The following is a 16962-nucleotide window of genomic DNA, read 5'->3' on the forward strand; positions in this document are numbered from 1 at the left end:
AGAACATGAGCTCACTTTTTTTCCCTCTCACTCTTGCTTGAATCCAAATCAGCCAGAAATGATCATGACGTGGAAAGAAGTTGCCAAAACATGAAGCGTTTATAATGAACCAAAACGAGAAAGCACAGCAAACACAATACGGCATGCAATAATTACAAGTAAGTTTTTGTCTTACGATATCCAACACAATACTCATCCAAAGGCTCCAAAAGCCTTCTGAAGCCTACATATGTTGGGAATATTATCACACGTCTTTCTTAGCGGTTCGTCAAGTCTCCGTGAGCGACTGTGAAGTCTCTTCCTCTCCAAAAAACGAATTGGCAAGTTTCAGGAGTTCTCCACATGTCAAATTTCAGGATACGTTTACACTAATAGCTGACACTCTCCCTCGATCGCACGAGCGCTACCTGGACCGCACCAAAGGTCAGCGAGGCTCTGAAATTCCTGCAAACGTGTATCGGTTACGGGGCTTAATGAGCAAAAGTCTGTTTTGAGTTTTCCTTCAGGCTTGAGGATATGTGAACCTGATTACAGATCAGAGCGTTCACCTCTGGAACAGCAGAGTTGTCACTTCTCACTGGCCTCAGGTCAGTTTGGAGCCTATTAGGGCACTTCAAGCAATCAATCAGCCCACGCACGCTCGCTACACTGTACCGGTTATTGCTACGCTAATTGAATTATTCAGAGCTTTCTTATTACTGGCTATTAAAGCAGAATGTGATTTTTGTGTGGGTACATGCCTTAAAGGTCTATGTGTGTTTTGCTTTAAAGCTAATTTATATGCTAGTGTACACCGAAAATTTTGGACTTTTGTTTTTGATTTGACAGACTTTTGTTCAATCAAATGTTTTTTTTAGAGCTATTTTTTATTTATTACTTATATTTTACTTATTTACATGCTTATTTACTTATTACTTTTAAATGTACTTAGCTGATGTTTGTTGTTTCTATATTTATTAGTTTTATTTTTTACTTTTATTTTTTTATGATTTTTATTTATGTTATTATTTAACAGTTAATATTTTGACCACTATAGGATTAACTGAGCATGTTCAATTCTGCCTATTTTTACGTGTAGATGACCTTTGATCTCACGTGATGTCACTTTAGTTATCTTTAAAAACGTATTAATTGAATAACATTAAATGTAATCTTAAATTTCAAAACTTTTTTATTTTATTTTATGTATAAAATGAGTCATTTATGGTTTCAATTATAATGTTGGGATGGCTAAATTCAACTATTTATTATTAATATTACTTTATTATTCATATTATTATTATACACAAACTAGTATAACAATTTTATATCAAACTATGTGAAAATAAATATTAACTTATAAGTATTAGTGTCAATATACAGTATGTATCCCTTTTTTTTTTCAGGAAAATGCGTGCATGTGCGCATTTTTGAAGCGTTTAGCTGTGTGTGAAACATCATATTTTGTCGTGCCAGTGACGTTGATAGTGAACACGCAAGCTCTTGGTCTTTTCTCGCCGTATAAGGGCTCAAGCTATCTGAAGGTTGAGGTGATGTCTTCTATATCTCTGTGATTGACACTTCCTCAGCTGCCAAGTGCAAGGATACAAGATCCTGAGATGTTGCCTACAGTAGATCCTACAGATTTCATTGCTATATGACTTCCACTCAGTTTCCCCAACACCCTGTAGGGTGGATTCATGGTGGTTTCTTCCATCTCTGTTTATAGAGACATCACATCTATGTCCATTCTGTAAGGTTTGTAATCGCATTCATGATGAATGTGTTTATTGTTTATTCTGAATATGTCTCTAATGGACACTGGAGGCCACATTAGAGATGCTTCTCCATCCTGCTCTGCATTAAACTCAGCAGTTCTGGTTATGATCGGGATCACCACCACCGATCACTTTAAAGACATAGTGAACTTTCTCTGCTTGTTATCTCTTCTCCTTCGCTCTCTTTCTTCTCCTATCTACTCTCTATCCCACTTTCACCCTCGTCAGATCACTGTTCCTCATTAGTGCGCTTGGCTCGCTAACAGTCCCGAAAGCCGCAGGGCTGTAGATGTAGATTAGATAGATCTGCTGTGGTGCTGGAGAATCTGAGGGAAGATCCGGCACTGATGTCTGCTGTAATCTGCTTAAAAAATCATATCTTACTGTTTTATTGCATTCATGTGAATGTTTCTGGCTTGCGCTTGCTTTCCAATGTGTTTTACAGTTTAGTGCAAAATATATACATTGTTATTGAAAAAAGTCTCTTGTCTCTTGAAAAAAGTCCAAGTCTGCATTTATTTGATCAAAAATACAGTAATATTGTTATGAAATTATTATTCTTTAAAATATTTGTTTTAGTGGATGTGCTGCTTAATATTTTTGTGGAAACTGTAACTTTTTAACACGATACTTTAAGAATAGAAAGTCACAATGACTTGTTTGATTTAGTCCTCAGATGTAAGTCACTTTGAATAAAAGCGTCTGCTAAATGACTAAATGTAAATGCAAAAAAAACCCAACCTTTATTTGAAATGTTATCTTTTATAACTGAACAAATGTTTTACTCTCACTATTTAATGCATCCTTGCTGAATAAAAGCAATTTCTTAAAAAAAATAAATTGACCCTAAACTTTAAGTGCATACGCAATGATGTTCATCATGGTGAGGAAAACGGAAAAGTTTTTATACTTATTGTTGTTTCTTTCCGCAGAAGAAAGAGAGGGAGTGTATGCAGCTACATATCGGGATTCTGAGGTGTGAGTTGGAGAGACAGAGGAAGGCGTTGACAAGAGAAATGGACTTGATGCAGAAAGAGAGAGCACAGCTTGTAAAGAAAGGTAACAAAATTCACTGATAAGAGATCTGTCCCTTTTTGGTCAAAAAACGCATCACCATATGTATTGAAAATGTATTCTTTCTTCCTCTATACTATTCCCACACATCTGCAATCAGGCAGCATTCTCTTCCAAAAAGTGTGTGTCAGACTGAATGTGTTGTGAAACTCTTCATCTTGCTTTTCACTGATGTAACTCAACTTCATGCGTGTTCCAGTACTTTGGGGGACCGTATAGAGTTCCATCTGCTAAAATGTATTTCCAGATCTAAAACGGCGGCTCCACATTCTCATGTAAATATATTTCCGTGCCTTGAATTGAGCAAGGCAGTTGTTTTACGTCTAAACAGCCTTTATACAAAAAAGTAATTTTCCTGTCCTCATTTAAAGTAAAGAAAACAACACAATTGCAGCCAATAAGAACACATTTGACATGTAGTGATGCATTCGATTCTTGTTACTTGATATCTGCACCTTCCGACCAAAAAAGGTGAATATCAACACAGATCTTGTTTTATACACCTGTCTCAGCAGATGTTTCCTAAACACATTTTATGATCTTGTAATCATCTTATTTAGGAATTTGGATTCAATAATTTGTAGGGTTGGGTATCGTTTGAATTTGAACGATTCTGATTCCGATTCCTTGTTTCGATTCCGGTTCCTAACGATTCTCAATTCCGATTCTTTTAAGAGGCAGGGTCAAAAAAGTTTAGCTAACCTTGCTAACCAACGGTCTTGCTGAAGGAAATACTCCTACTGTCACAAATACTTGTCACAAATTTTGCATTTTGCCGAGATTTCGTTATTTTTAGAAAAGTGAAGCCACACTTTGGACCGCCGACGTAAGCTACTCATGTTCGACTCGCGCGGTTATGCCAACACTTCCGGGAGACGCTTCTTCGTTGGTGTTGTTCAGCGGTTTCTTCTTCCGCTCGGCGGACTGTGAATATCGAAACTAGGAATCGAAATTTTAACTTTTGAACGATTCCGGGAAAAACGAAAAGTTAGTCCCGGTTCCAATCGATTCTCGATACCCAACCCTAATAATTTGCTTGAATGGGGTTGTTGTTCACCATTAATTGTGTAGTTCGCTCTGTTTTTGCCACATTCATCTGGCACAATCCAACTTAAAGTTGTGATTCCTTTGCACTTCTTTAAGAAGTTGGAAATTCCATTTCGGAACTATTGGAATTTCTCTTTCAGAACTCTTTCGATTTGAATGTGTCTCATGCTACCCAATCAAAGGACGTGCATTGTTGCATTGTACATTTCTCGTCGTCACTGATTTGGGCAATTTTTTGTTTAAATTACCATGATGTACATGCCTGATTCGAGCAGTTTGTCCAGTTATTATAATGGCAGATCCTCTTGTCGGAAAAGGGCACTTGTGCTGTTTTGGCCTGTCAAGACCACCGCCACCCCTGTTTGTTGTGAGTTAGTGATCTCATTATTCTTTTATGTTACTTTACACTGCTTCCATCAAAGATCCAGACTGTGCAGGCGGACATTGAACATTCAGAGTTTATTCAAAGCTTAAGTTCCTCACCGCCCCATTCGTCACAGCCTCCTGCCATTCATGTTTGATTTCTGAATCCTGCTCTTTTTATTTGGCAAATGTTGTGCATGGGACGGGAGGTGCGAAGAGGTGTGTTTGATTGATGTGGTGGCTGGTGTTTGGCTAGAGGGTTGGGCTGCATACTGTGGGTTCATAAAGAATACATATACGCACACTTGCACAACCGTAATGATTGAGTGGGCTGGCACTTGCCATCCTATAATGCATTGTGTTCATGACCTCCTAGTGTGTAGAAGCAAACAACGGATTTGAGGTTCAGGGAAAGGTCTGTTCTAGATGGATGACGTCTACCCAACAGCCTCTGCCAAGAGGAGCCTGTCCTGACTGGAGCCGAAGGGAGCGGCCCATTCACATTCATGCATTGGAGAATACTTTTAAGAGCTGAATAAAACATTTATTTGAACTAGAGTAAGAGGAAAGGATAATGGCACACTGCTTGGCCTGCCTCATTCATTCATTGATTTATTGGTCTTTCTTTCTTTCTTTCTTTCTTTCTTTCTTTCTTTCTTTCTTTCTTTCTTTCTTTCTTTCTTTCTTTCTTTCTTTCTTTCTTTCTTTCTTTCTTTCTTTCTTTCTAAATTTTTAAATTTCTACATTTCTTTCTTTCTAAATGTCTTTCGTTCTAAATTTTTTTCTAAATGTCTTTCTTTCTAAATTTCTTTCTTTCTAAATGTCTTTCTTTCTAAATGTCTTTCGTTCTAAATTTCTTTATTTCTAAATTTCTTTCTTTCTTTCTAATTTTCTAAATTTCTTTCTAAATTTCTTTCTTTCTAAATTTCTTTCTAAATTTCTTTATTTCTTTCTATTTTTAAATTTCTTTCTTTCTAAATTTCTTTCTTTCTTTCTAAATTTCTAAATGTCTTTCTAAATTTCTTTCTAAATTTACAGAACAAAAAATTCTGCATCTTACCTAGTGTTATTTTTTAAAACTATTATAGTATAATTTATAGAATTTATTAATATTTTGATTTTTTTGCGAGTTTTAGTAATTATGTGCTTTTACCTTTTTATTCTTCATTTTTAATATACATGTGTATACATGATACATATCTTAATTTATTATTAATTTTGGTTTTAGTTTTAGTAATTTAGTGCTATAGCTTAAACTTACTTATTTCAGGTAGTTGCCAAGGCAACATTTCTAATTTTTTTTTAAGTTTACATTTTTCATCTAATATTTATATTTAATTTCATTTAAATTACTGAAATTTACTTTTAAGAGTTTTAATTTTAGTAACACTTGGATGACCTTAATGTTGCATTGCAAATTAAATATTGTATATATTTGCAAACCATGCCACCTGGACATGTTTTTGAAATGATATCTTATGCATTTTATAATAATATAATAATATATAATGTTTTAGATTTTTTGTGAACGTCTTTTCAGTAAAAGATGTTCAAAGGGTTATTAGTAGTAAGGAAAAGGGAGGAAAGCGCTCTCTTCTGGGAGAGAGATGAGAAACTACAGATTCCAACTTTTTTTCTTTCCCGTCATGTCCCTTTCTGTTAATTCCTGCCTTTCCCATTCCCGCTAACAAATCCCCCACACCTAAATTTCATTTAAACGCTAATGGTCCTTTAAGCTATTGTCAGTCAGCGCTTATTTGCTGTGATACTAACCGGGCCGGCACTCCGTGAAGCAGCATGAAAGCCACCTTCCAAAACTACCGTAGTTTATCCCACTTACAAAGGGAGATTGCCAGAAATTGCACAAAATGACTTAAGTGTAACCACGTCTCATCTCTGTTTAATGTACAGAGCTGCAGTCATGCACTCTCGCTCTCCCCCGGCGGTTCTGGTCACTGAGCGCTTCCTCGTTTCCATTGAAGAATAAAGCTTTGCTGGGTCAAGCCTCCTGTCACCGTTTCCCTCGCTCTAATTTCTCATCACGTCCGTGCACATGTTGTAAATTATGCTCATAAAAGCCATTTGACGTTGTTATGATCGGTAGTTGTGCTCTGGACCGTGGGCCTGTAAACGTCAGATGCTGAGGTACTACAGAACAAAAAGTTGTACAGAGTGAGTGGACACTTTTACTAGTCCTTTTGATTAGGGCATTAGAAACACGAAACACTCGCTGGCTTCACCATGTTTCCTGTGGTTTAGCTTTCATAGCAGTTATTGCCAATGCCACGATGTCTCTATCATTGGCATCAAAAAAACAAAAAAAAATCAATGAATAATTCCATCTGTAATCTTCATTACCAAGATTAACTATGTCTGTGGAACATAAAATATAGTGTGACAATGTCAGTGAATTGTTTTTTACTTACAATGGAAGTCCTTCCACCAATTTGTATGTAAATTTTGGGGTATATCAAAATACACTGAATTGAGGCAGATCTTTTTTTTATCCCATTTGGAAGACATGCGCATAAACTGCGATGGAAACACATTTACCGAATAAATCCCTCGATGCACAACAAAAACAGACTTTTCCTCAAGAAATCATTTGATTTAAAAAAAAAATCTCAGCATCTCAGATGTTGTTTTGGTCATTCTGAAATGCCTGAACACAAGATTCAGGCATTGAATTTTGTCTGCGTGCAAGTAATTTATGATTTACAAAAACTTCCATTTTTCTTACAGATATTTTACGCCAATTTCCCAGGAAGTGACGATTTTATGGATCTAATGGAAACTTTGCTTTGTTCAGATTTTTTTTTTTTTGGGTCAACTCCAAAGTTGTTTTGATCCCCATTAACATTGTAGGGATAAAAACAACTGAAACTTACATCAGAATGTCTTCACAGGTTCCACAGCAGGAATAAGGGTGAGATGATAATTACAGAATTTATATTACTGGGTGAACTATTCCTTTAACCTCTGCTTTCTCCCGAGCAAACGCAGATGACTTCCTGCCAGTAGTCTTTAGGAAAGGTGTGGGCGGCCAATAGGAGGCCTTAACCTGGTGCTGACAACTCTGATGGTCGAGAGAGGTGGCATTACTAAAGCAGAGTGTGTCATAGGGGATCATTTAAAGAGAACAAAAGCATTTAGACCTCTCAGTCTTTTTCTCTGCCTCTGGCTCTTTTTCTTTTTCCTGCCGTCGTATCCTAGTGAGAGGTTCAAGGCTTTGCATGTGGGACCGTTTTGCTCCAGCGACAATGATCTCTCTTTCAATTTCCCAGGTTCACACCTCTAATGTCTTCAGAAAGACAGCACCAGGGCCCGGGATGTCCCGCCATGTATTGCTTTAGGACAGAAAGATCCCTCAGAGCTGTAAAAGAGCAGAGAATGTGAGGCATATTATAAAGCAGACACTCTCTGTTTTTACAAGTGCGGGTCAGAACAAAAGAGTTGTGCATTTTTTTTTTTTTTAACCAGACAGTCTGCTTTGATTTTCTCTTTCCACTCTCATCTTCTCATTTTATGTAAGTGAAGTGGAAAAGAACAGACAAGAATCAACTCTTTAAAGGAATAGTTCACCCAAAAATAAATATCTTCTTCGCTTACTCTCCTTTATGACATTCCGATCCCCTGTGACTTTCTTCTGTGGAAAAATAGTTTTTTTTTTTTTCATGCAGGATTTGTTTTTAATATTTTTGAAACTTCTCATGGTCACCAAGGCTGCATTTATTTGATAGAGTAAAACATTAATATTGTGGAAAATTAAAATTTTCAATAACTGTTTACTATTTTATTATCTTTTAAAATATAATTTATTTCTATGATGGCAAAGCTGAATTTTCAGCATCATTACTCCAGTCTTCAGTGTCTCATGATCCTTCAGAAATCATTTTAATATGCTGATTTGAAGAAACATGTCTTGTTAATAACATTGAAAACAGTTGTAGTGCTTCAAAATATGTTTATAAATTTCAAAAGAACATCTTTTGAAACACCGTAAATGTCTTTACATTCACTTTTGATTAATTTAATGCATCCTTTCTGAAAAGTATTACTCTTTCTGATCTTAAACTTTTGAATACTATTCATGAATATTTATATACAGTATATGTATGTATGTACTGTTTATGATTTGGACGTTTACGTTTGATCCATCTATAGAGATAATTTAAAATCTCATCCTCTCTTCAATTCTCACTCATTGAGCTCTCTTGCTTTATGTCTCAATCTCCATTTTCTCTCTTCTGTGAATATTGTGTCTGAAATAATGAACCACAAAAGCATTGCAAAGAAGTGGGGCTGACACTTGCATTCCACAGTAACTCATACTTGCGCGCACAAACACACACACACACACACACACACACACACACACACACACACACACACTCACTCCTGGCAGATGCTTTGATGACATTTGATGACATGGGGGTGGTGTGGCCATGCAGGCCGGGTTGGAGAATGTCTTTTGAACACCATCAGCAAAACTCTTAGATCCAGTAAATCTGGGCACGGTGTCTTTCCAGCAAATCAGATTGAGATTTACTGTTCTGTTTTCCTTGAATGTACGCAAACATACTGGAGTTCTGCACAGAGCGTCAGTTAGACACAATATTATTTTGTACGTTTGAAATTTTGGGGTTTTAATATGCATACAATTGTTTTAGCTCTGTTGTGCGTAATAGTAATAGCTCAGGTTTTAGCTCAGGGTGTGTAATAGTAATAAAAAAAACTTTGGGTACTTTTATGTGCCAGAACTAACAGATTATCATATTCCTTTTCATTATATTTAGGTCAGATTATGTTTTTATTTTTTAAATATACCAGACCCAGGCATTCAATCTTAAAATATGCTAAATAATGAAAAAAAGTAATTTTAAATGTACCATTTTAAATTAATTTGAAATTAACAGAAAGTTTTTGGTGAAAATTATTTCTACCAGTCTGTACACAAATTTACCTCAGTTATGGAATTGTTTCCACCACAGCCAATAATTTTGCTTCCAATAATGTTTTAATTTTTTTTGATTAGTGTACCATGATTGAGATGAAATCAAGTGAATAGAATATATACATTCAACTAAAGGATTATTATTAGGAACACCATACTAATACTGTTTTTGACCCCCTTTCGCCCTCAGAACTGCCTTAATTCTACATGGCATTGATTCAGCAAGGTGCTGAAAGCATTCTTTAGAAATGTTGGCCCATATTGATAGGATAGCATCTTGCAGTTGATGGAGATTTGTGGGATACACAGTTCCTGTTCCACCACATCCCAAAGATGCTCTATTGGGTTGAGATCTGGTGACTGTGGGGCCATTTTAGTGCAGTCAACTCATTGACATATTCAAGAAACCAATTTGAAATGATTCGAGCTTTGTGACATGGTGCATTATCCTGCTGGAAGTAGCCATCAGAGGATGGGGACATGGTGGCTATAAAGGGATGGACATGGTCAGAAACAATGCTCAGGTAGGCCGTGGCATTTAAACAATGTCCAATTGGCACTAAGGGGCCTAAAGTGTGCCAAGAAAACATCCCCCACACCATTACACCACCACCACCAGCCTGCACAGTGGTAACAAGGCATGATGGATCCATGTTCTCATTCTGTTTACGCCAAATTCTGACCCTACCATCTGAATGTATCAAGACTCATCAGACCAGGCAACATTTTTCCAGTCTTCAACTGTCCAATTTTGGTAAACTCTTCTAAATTGTAGCCTCTTTTTCCAATTTGTAGTGTAGATGAGTGGTACCCGGTGGGGTCTTCTGCTGTTGTAGCCCATCCGCCTCAAGTTTGTGTGTGTTGTGGCTTCACAAATGCTTTGCTGCATACCTCGGTTGTAACGAGTGGTTATTTCAGTCAAAGTTGCTCTTCTATCAGCTTGAATCAGTCGGCCCATTCTCCTCTGACCTCTACAAGGCAACAAGGCATTGCCATGTGATTGGTTGATCAGATAATTGCATTAATGAGAAATTGATCAGGTGTTCCTAATTATCCTTTAGGTGAGTGTATATTTGTTTCTTTTAAATTGATAGTTTACTTAAAGTTCACAAAGTCATAGTTCTCAAAGGAACATCCAGAAATGTGCTCAAGGTCAACACAGGAAGTATTTCAGATTGTGAAATTGCAGGATTTCATCATTACAACCTGTCAGACGTTCTGTAATCTAAGCTCGTCTTATCCTGCTCCCAGGAATCATTATCCAAATGTCATGTTGGGAGTGTTTTTGATTATACGGTCTCGTCTTTTTATTATAATTCTGAGCAGTTATATTTATCTAAAAAAAAAAGAAAAGAAAAACCCTACAAGCATTTTTTGAATCTCAATTAGTTTTATGTTGCCTGTAAAGGAAATGTTTTTATAATGATGAAACACTCAGCACAATTTAATAGACTGCTATCAAAATGAGACACTCCTACCCACCTGTACAAACACACACGAGACTACCTGTTCATTCACCTCATTCTGCCTCTTCATTCTCTCCACCTGTCTGTGTTCTTCTCCTCAGAGGAGGCGTCGTCTACCATGCACCAGGGTCTGGAGTCTGAACGCAAGTCTTTGACGGAGTTGCAGAAGGAATGCTCTGCCAAAAGGTGAGTGATTGTCAACCTGCAATTATCCGTCCCTCTCTTTTCTCGTTCTCTACCCTCGAGTCCAGTGATCTCACATCTGTCAGACATTACCCTGATGGGCCGCAGAACTGGGCGCTCCTCCATTCTTTTGGTTTTTCCAAGCGCTTTGGGAGATTATACGGTCAACTCAAGCAGACTGAGGGCATGCTGGATTTATTTGTGTTTTCCCACCCACTCAGATTGCATAGTGTGACAATAAACAGATTATGTTGTGCCAACCCTAATGGGTTTGACACGACCCAAAAGGTCACACACAGTGGGCTGAAATAATGAAATAATGCATTTGTATGTCTGGCGGTGTTTGAAGCGGAGTTGTCAGGTTTCGCGTAACGCTGCCGTAAACATTGCTATGTATTTTGTATTTTTGCCTTTTTTTTAGATCGCAACATTCAATAGAGGGTAAACGGAAATATGAAATGATATACATTTACATTTATTCATTTATCTGACGCTTTAATCCAAAGCGACTTACAATTGCTATGTACGTCAGAGGAGCAACTAGGGGTTCAGTCTCTTGCTAAGTGTCTCACAGTGGATTCGAACCCGGGTCACACCAAAGGTATGCGTCATCACCACCCCAGTTCAATATAATCCAGTTCAAATCTTTCAACACAGTTTATAAATCACACCATGTTCGTTCATTTGAGCATTGGAGAACTGGCTGAGCCTGGTTTCTCCCAAGGTTTTTTCTCCATTTCTGTCACCCTATGGAGTTTGGGTCTCTTACCACTGTCACCTATGGTGTTGATTCACACCGCATGCTTTTTGTGGCACATCGGATACCCACTTCTAGTAAAGACGGATCAAGTTCTGTTCACAGTTTAACAGTGGTTGTTTTGACCAGATTTTGGGTGGTGTAGAGCAGGCCTGGTGGACCCACATGGAAGCTATAGTCCAGTAAGGAAGGCATGTCCTTCATACCTCATCATTATTTCCTTCCTGCCTCCTCCTCATGACTGTGAATGAATACCACATTATCCTCTACCATTACTCTTCATCTTTCTCCTCAAGTCATAGGATCAGTAGCAGAAAGCTGGACATGAAAAGTAAACATTTTTTAACCCCTTGCACCTTACCTAGACAGGTCTTGGTTTAGCTGTGCCCGTCCTGAGGCAATGGTGTGTCCCTTTCTTGACAGATGTGTTCTGATTGGGGTTGGTTGTTAACCAGTCAGAGTGGAGGAAGTTCATTGTAATTTGGCAGTTATGATAATTGAGTAGCTCTTACTATTACTAGAGAGATGATTCAGAGCATCATTAGCGAAGTGAACTTCCTGAAGCCAATATAAACATTGCAATTAATTCTTCTCTTTCCTCTTCTTGTTCTTTTTCTCTTTCGTCTCTGTCATTGAGGAACTTTTGACACTAAAATCATACTTAAAATACTTTGATAATTGTAAATATCAAACCAAGTTACATCGGCACACAAATGTCATTAAAGCTTGGATTTTTTTTTTTTGTTGCCATTTTTTCCAGTAACTTTTAACCAAATGGTCCGACATTTGTTTGTTTTAGTGGATGTATGAACACACATTTGTCCTAGTATATTATGTACATATGTATTGATTTGATATAATGAAATAACAGCAGCAACAATTATTATTATTACTATTATTTATATTTATTAGGGCTGCCAAATGATAAAAATGTTTGTGTTTACATACATAATATATGTGGGTGCACTGTGTATAATTATTTTATATATAAATACACACACATGCTTATATATATTTAAGAAATATTTTCATGGATATACTGTATATAGATTTATATATAATTTATATTATGTATAAATATTTTATATATAAATAATATTTGTTTCTTAAATATACATGGATGTGTGTGTGTATATATATATATATATATATATATATATATATATAAAATAATTATACACAGTGCACCCACATATATTATGTAAACACAAACTTTTATTTTGGATGTAATTAATTGCGATTAATCGTTTGACAGCCCTAATAAATAATATTTTTTTCTTAAATATACATGCATGTGTGTGTATTATTTAGATCTATATAAATATAAATGCGCGATTAATCGCATCCAAAATAAAAGTTTGTGTTTACATAATATATGTGCACTGTGTATAATTATATATATATATATATATAAAATAATTATACACAGTGCACCCAAATATATTATGTAAACACAAACTTTTATTTTGGATGCGATTAATCGCGCATTTATATTTATTTTTATTTATATATTGACATTATTTTATTCTTATTATTCTTATTATAGTAATAATATAACTAACAATAATGTATGAAATAATATCAATGTAGAAAAATAAATAAATATGATGTATTGTATAATAATATGAGTAAATCAGAATAAAGATTCATAATTTATTACTATTATATTATTTTACTGCTAGAAATACAAATAATATGTGTCTGTTTACTCTTAGTTTAAATGATGGAGTGAAAGATCTTGAAGTTCTGTGTTTGTTCCTCAACAGAGAGCTGTTTCTGAAGTCTAACGCCCAGCTGACCTTCCGCTGTCGTCAGCTCATATCAGAGCTTTCCTACATTTATCCCATTGATGTGGTGAGTGTTTAACTCCACACACAAACAATGTCACACTCAACAAAAACACTCATAATGCGGCTTCCTGTCTTTCTCATGTCGTGCTGATAGCTGGAGCGTGTGGCATGCTGGGAATATTAGAGGTCTGGGTCTTTGCGGACTGGCTTTCTGTTACTGGCTTTCAAAAAGTTTTGGTTTCTCACCATTTCAGGATGACCTAGAACTACTGTTCAGTGTGTTCGCTGCCTGGTACCCACAGTCCCGCTGCCAGTCAAATCAGTTTACAAAATAAAGCCACTGAAAATGAGCAGAAAACCACATTCAGACCAAACTATCCTCTGCCAAGCTTTTTCAGTCAGTGTATGAAGGGTCTGATTTATCATGCTGCGCTCACAACTGCTTTTCTGCTGTTTTCTTTTTCTGTTTGCAGAACAATCAGAACGATTATGTGATTTGTGGTGTTAAACTGCCCAATTCTGAAGACTTTCAAGGTAAGTTTTGATTTGGCAATTAAATATATACCTGAGAAACATCCCGAGTTGTGACTGACTGATTTACCAATTAACCAATTAATTGGCCAATATTTTTTAGTCTTCGCTCTCACTTGAGTCAAAAAAATCTTCAAACAGCTCGACAAAGCTCACATTTTCCTTTTTCAAATATATTGAGTGAATTTTGAATAATGTTATTAAATCCCTAACGTTAATTAGGAAACTTCATTAAGTTGTGCTGTGGACATGAATGAAGTGTCAAATCATGCAACGTTTTTTAGGACTTTTTTGTGGTTTTATATTTCCAAGCATTTATACTTGGCATTTGTGCTTGTCGGACGATAAAATGAGCTCAGAATTGTGTTCACACTTGTTCGGTTCACTTAGTTCTCTCAGTCTGGATTGAAAAAGAAAATAATGGTTCACTTAAATTCACACTGCCATTCTTAAAGGGATACTCCATTTTTTTTTTTTTTTTTTTTTGGAAATAGGCTCATTTTACAACTCCCTCAGAGTTAAACAGTTGAGTTTTACCGTTTTCGAATCCATTCGGCCGATTTTCTGATATTTAGAAGAATATCAGTAACCAGACAGTTTCTGGTCCCATTGAAAGTCATTGGCTGGATGGATTCGAAAATGGTAAAACTCAACTCTTTAACTCTGAGGGAGTTGTAAAATGAGCCTATTTCCAAAAAAGTATCCCTTTAACATCAAACCTAAAGATGCAAACTAGAAAAGCCTTTTTAGGGTTGCATCTTGTGACATTACAGTCTGTTTTTGGTTCATTTTGATATCTTTGGTCTGCGTTAAGTTCATATTTCAGTCTAACCGCACCACAGTTCGTTCGGAAGTGGACTGGGACCCATCTTTTCAGGGGTCTCGGTTCGCTTTTTGTCAGTTCAGTGTTCACACATATTCAAATGAACCGCACTAAAGGAGAATTCGCACCAGGATTCGTTTTAAACGAACCAAACCTGCCAAGTGTGAACACACCCTTACATCGGAGGAAACTGAGCCAAGCTGATTAATCAGTTTACATTTGGCTATTTTGAAATTATGATTGTCCCCGCTTGGTCAATTAATTTCCAATCTGTAATTTCTGTGGCTTTTGAGTGAATTTCGAGAAACTTTCCATGAATTTGGGGGGTTTAAATGTCTCATTTGATATCATGCATTAAAAAAGTCCGAAATATTTGTCCGATTTCTTTGCACTGTCACTCGCTGATTTAAATCAGTTCACAATCAGATACAGCGATTCGACACTCATCTGGCAAGGAGCTCTTGAATCCCCAGCCAGTTCTGCTTGACTGGCTGTAATTCTCTCGATTTCTGGGTTTCTTCAGTCTGGCTGTGGATCACAGGCTCCAGGCCATCAATCAATCATCCTCCTCTGTTCTGATCAATGAAGCCCTGTGTCCATGGAAGCCTTCAACTTGTGGTTAAGAGTGAGCTCACTCGAGTCAGTTATTCACACAGCGAGAACCGTGGTCGGACCTTCTGACTTCTCGCATTATGTGAGAGAATAGGATTTTATTAGAGCATTCATCTCCCAGTTAGGCATTTGGGGGTTTTTAATAAGGAGGATGAATTGTGTATGATGGGTACAAGTGATGTCCTTTGTTGTGCTGGCTGTGGGGAGAGTTATTCATCTCATTTCCCATGTGTCCTTTAGGCAGCACTGTATGTGTCGCAGAGAATCAGGTTTGGCTTTTTTCAGGCAAGGGAGGCATGACTTCAAAAGAACAGAGGTTAATGGAAGCCAGGTTGAACCGCGCACGCAACAAAACACATATTCACATACATGCACATGCAGTCCTTCACATATGTTTTCTCATTCATGCATTTTGAAAGCAACTCATATGAATATAGCCTACAACTTATTTCTTATTCAGTATAAGTCTCCCACACACTGTAAACCTGTATAAGTTGGCAAAACTCAAAACAATTAAGGCAATCAGTTGCCTCAGTCTTTTAAAGTTAAGAAATTTAAAGTTTAAGTAAGCAGAACTGGCAGATTTTATTTAATTGTACTTAACTTGAAATGTTTGAGTGCACTAGTTCATACATTTAACTGATGTAATCTCAATGAGAACACTTTTATTAGTATAAACCTAGTTCGCTTTAACTAGCTAGTTTGCTTACATACTAATTTGTTAACTTGTTAGTAATAGTTCCTGTATGAAAGGCTGTATTTGCTCTCAAATCCACTGCATGCACACGTCACCATGATGGTAACTATCCTAAAACCAACATTAACAGAAATTCTTCTAAATTAGCATGACAAAACATTAATCGCTACTAAATCTCCCACTTAACATTAATCTTGCACAAAAAAACAACAATACACTTAATTTTAGTATTTACTCTCCCTTTCAAAGCATGCTGGGAAATTGACATCCGAACCATTTCAGTTAAACTTGCGTTCGTCTAAATTAAAATAAATAATTTCATAAAACTCAAAACAATGAAACCGTTCCGTTTACTTAAAATATGTCAGTTCTGTGAACTTGAAAGAAAAAGAGTGCGCTAAATACTCAAAAAAGTTCATTTGACTGAACTAATTTAAGTTTGTCCTACTCAAACTAGTTAATTATTTTGAGTGTTAGTGTTTACAGTGTTTCCATAAGTGATCACTGTAAAAAAAATATTTTCAAGATTTGTTATCACAACATTTTTTCTTTTGTCAAATCAACTTAAATAATTTATTTAGTTCAGATAACTTATTATTTGGAGTTTCTGATGATTAAATCAATCTCCTTCATTGTATTACCTCACTTTTTCTAGTTCAATCAACTTAAAATTTGAAGGCAACCAGGTTACTTAATTTTTTAAGTTAAACCAACAATATTTTTTTACAGTGTGGTCTGTGTCCACAGCGCGTTGTTTTCATCTGCAAATGCGTGGCTGTTCTAGCCTGGAAACTTTCTGTAAGCTGAAATGTAGTGAGTACAATGGAGCATGTGTAGTTTAATGGGTGTTCTGGGAAATGTAGTTTGGATGCATGTTTATGATAAAGCAGAAGTGTGCGTGTTAGAAA

The 16962-nt window shown here is 36.3% G+C and overlaps 1 protein-coding gene across 1 annotated transcript in view; it reads left to right on the forward strand.

Annotated features, from left to right (window-relative positions):
- Positions 1-16962, forward strand: part of uvrag (UV radiation resistance associated gene) — a 114409-nt gene that overhangs the window by 34314 nt on the left and 63133 nt on the right. The window contains exons 8-11 of the mRNA XM_039677630.2: positions 2690-2816; positions 10763-10847; positions 13368-13455; positions 13865-13925. Of these exons, the coding sequence (XP_039533564.2) occupies positions 2690-2816; positions 10763-10847; positions 13368-13455; positions 13865-13925 (361 nt within the window). The remainder of the gene's footprint in view (positions 1-2689; positions 2817-10762; positions 10848-13367; positions 13456-13864; positions 13926-16962) is intronic.

This window comes from Pimephales promelas, chromosome 23, assembly GCF_988280905.1.
Source record: "Pimephales promelas chromosome 23, fPimPro1.hap1.1, whole genome shotgun sequence".
NCBI lineage: Eukaryota > Metazoa > Chordata > Actinopteri > Cypriniformes > Leuciscidae > Pimephales > Pimephales promelas.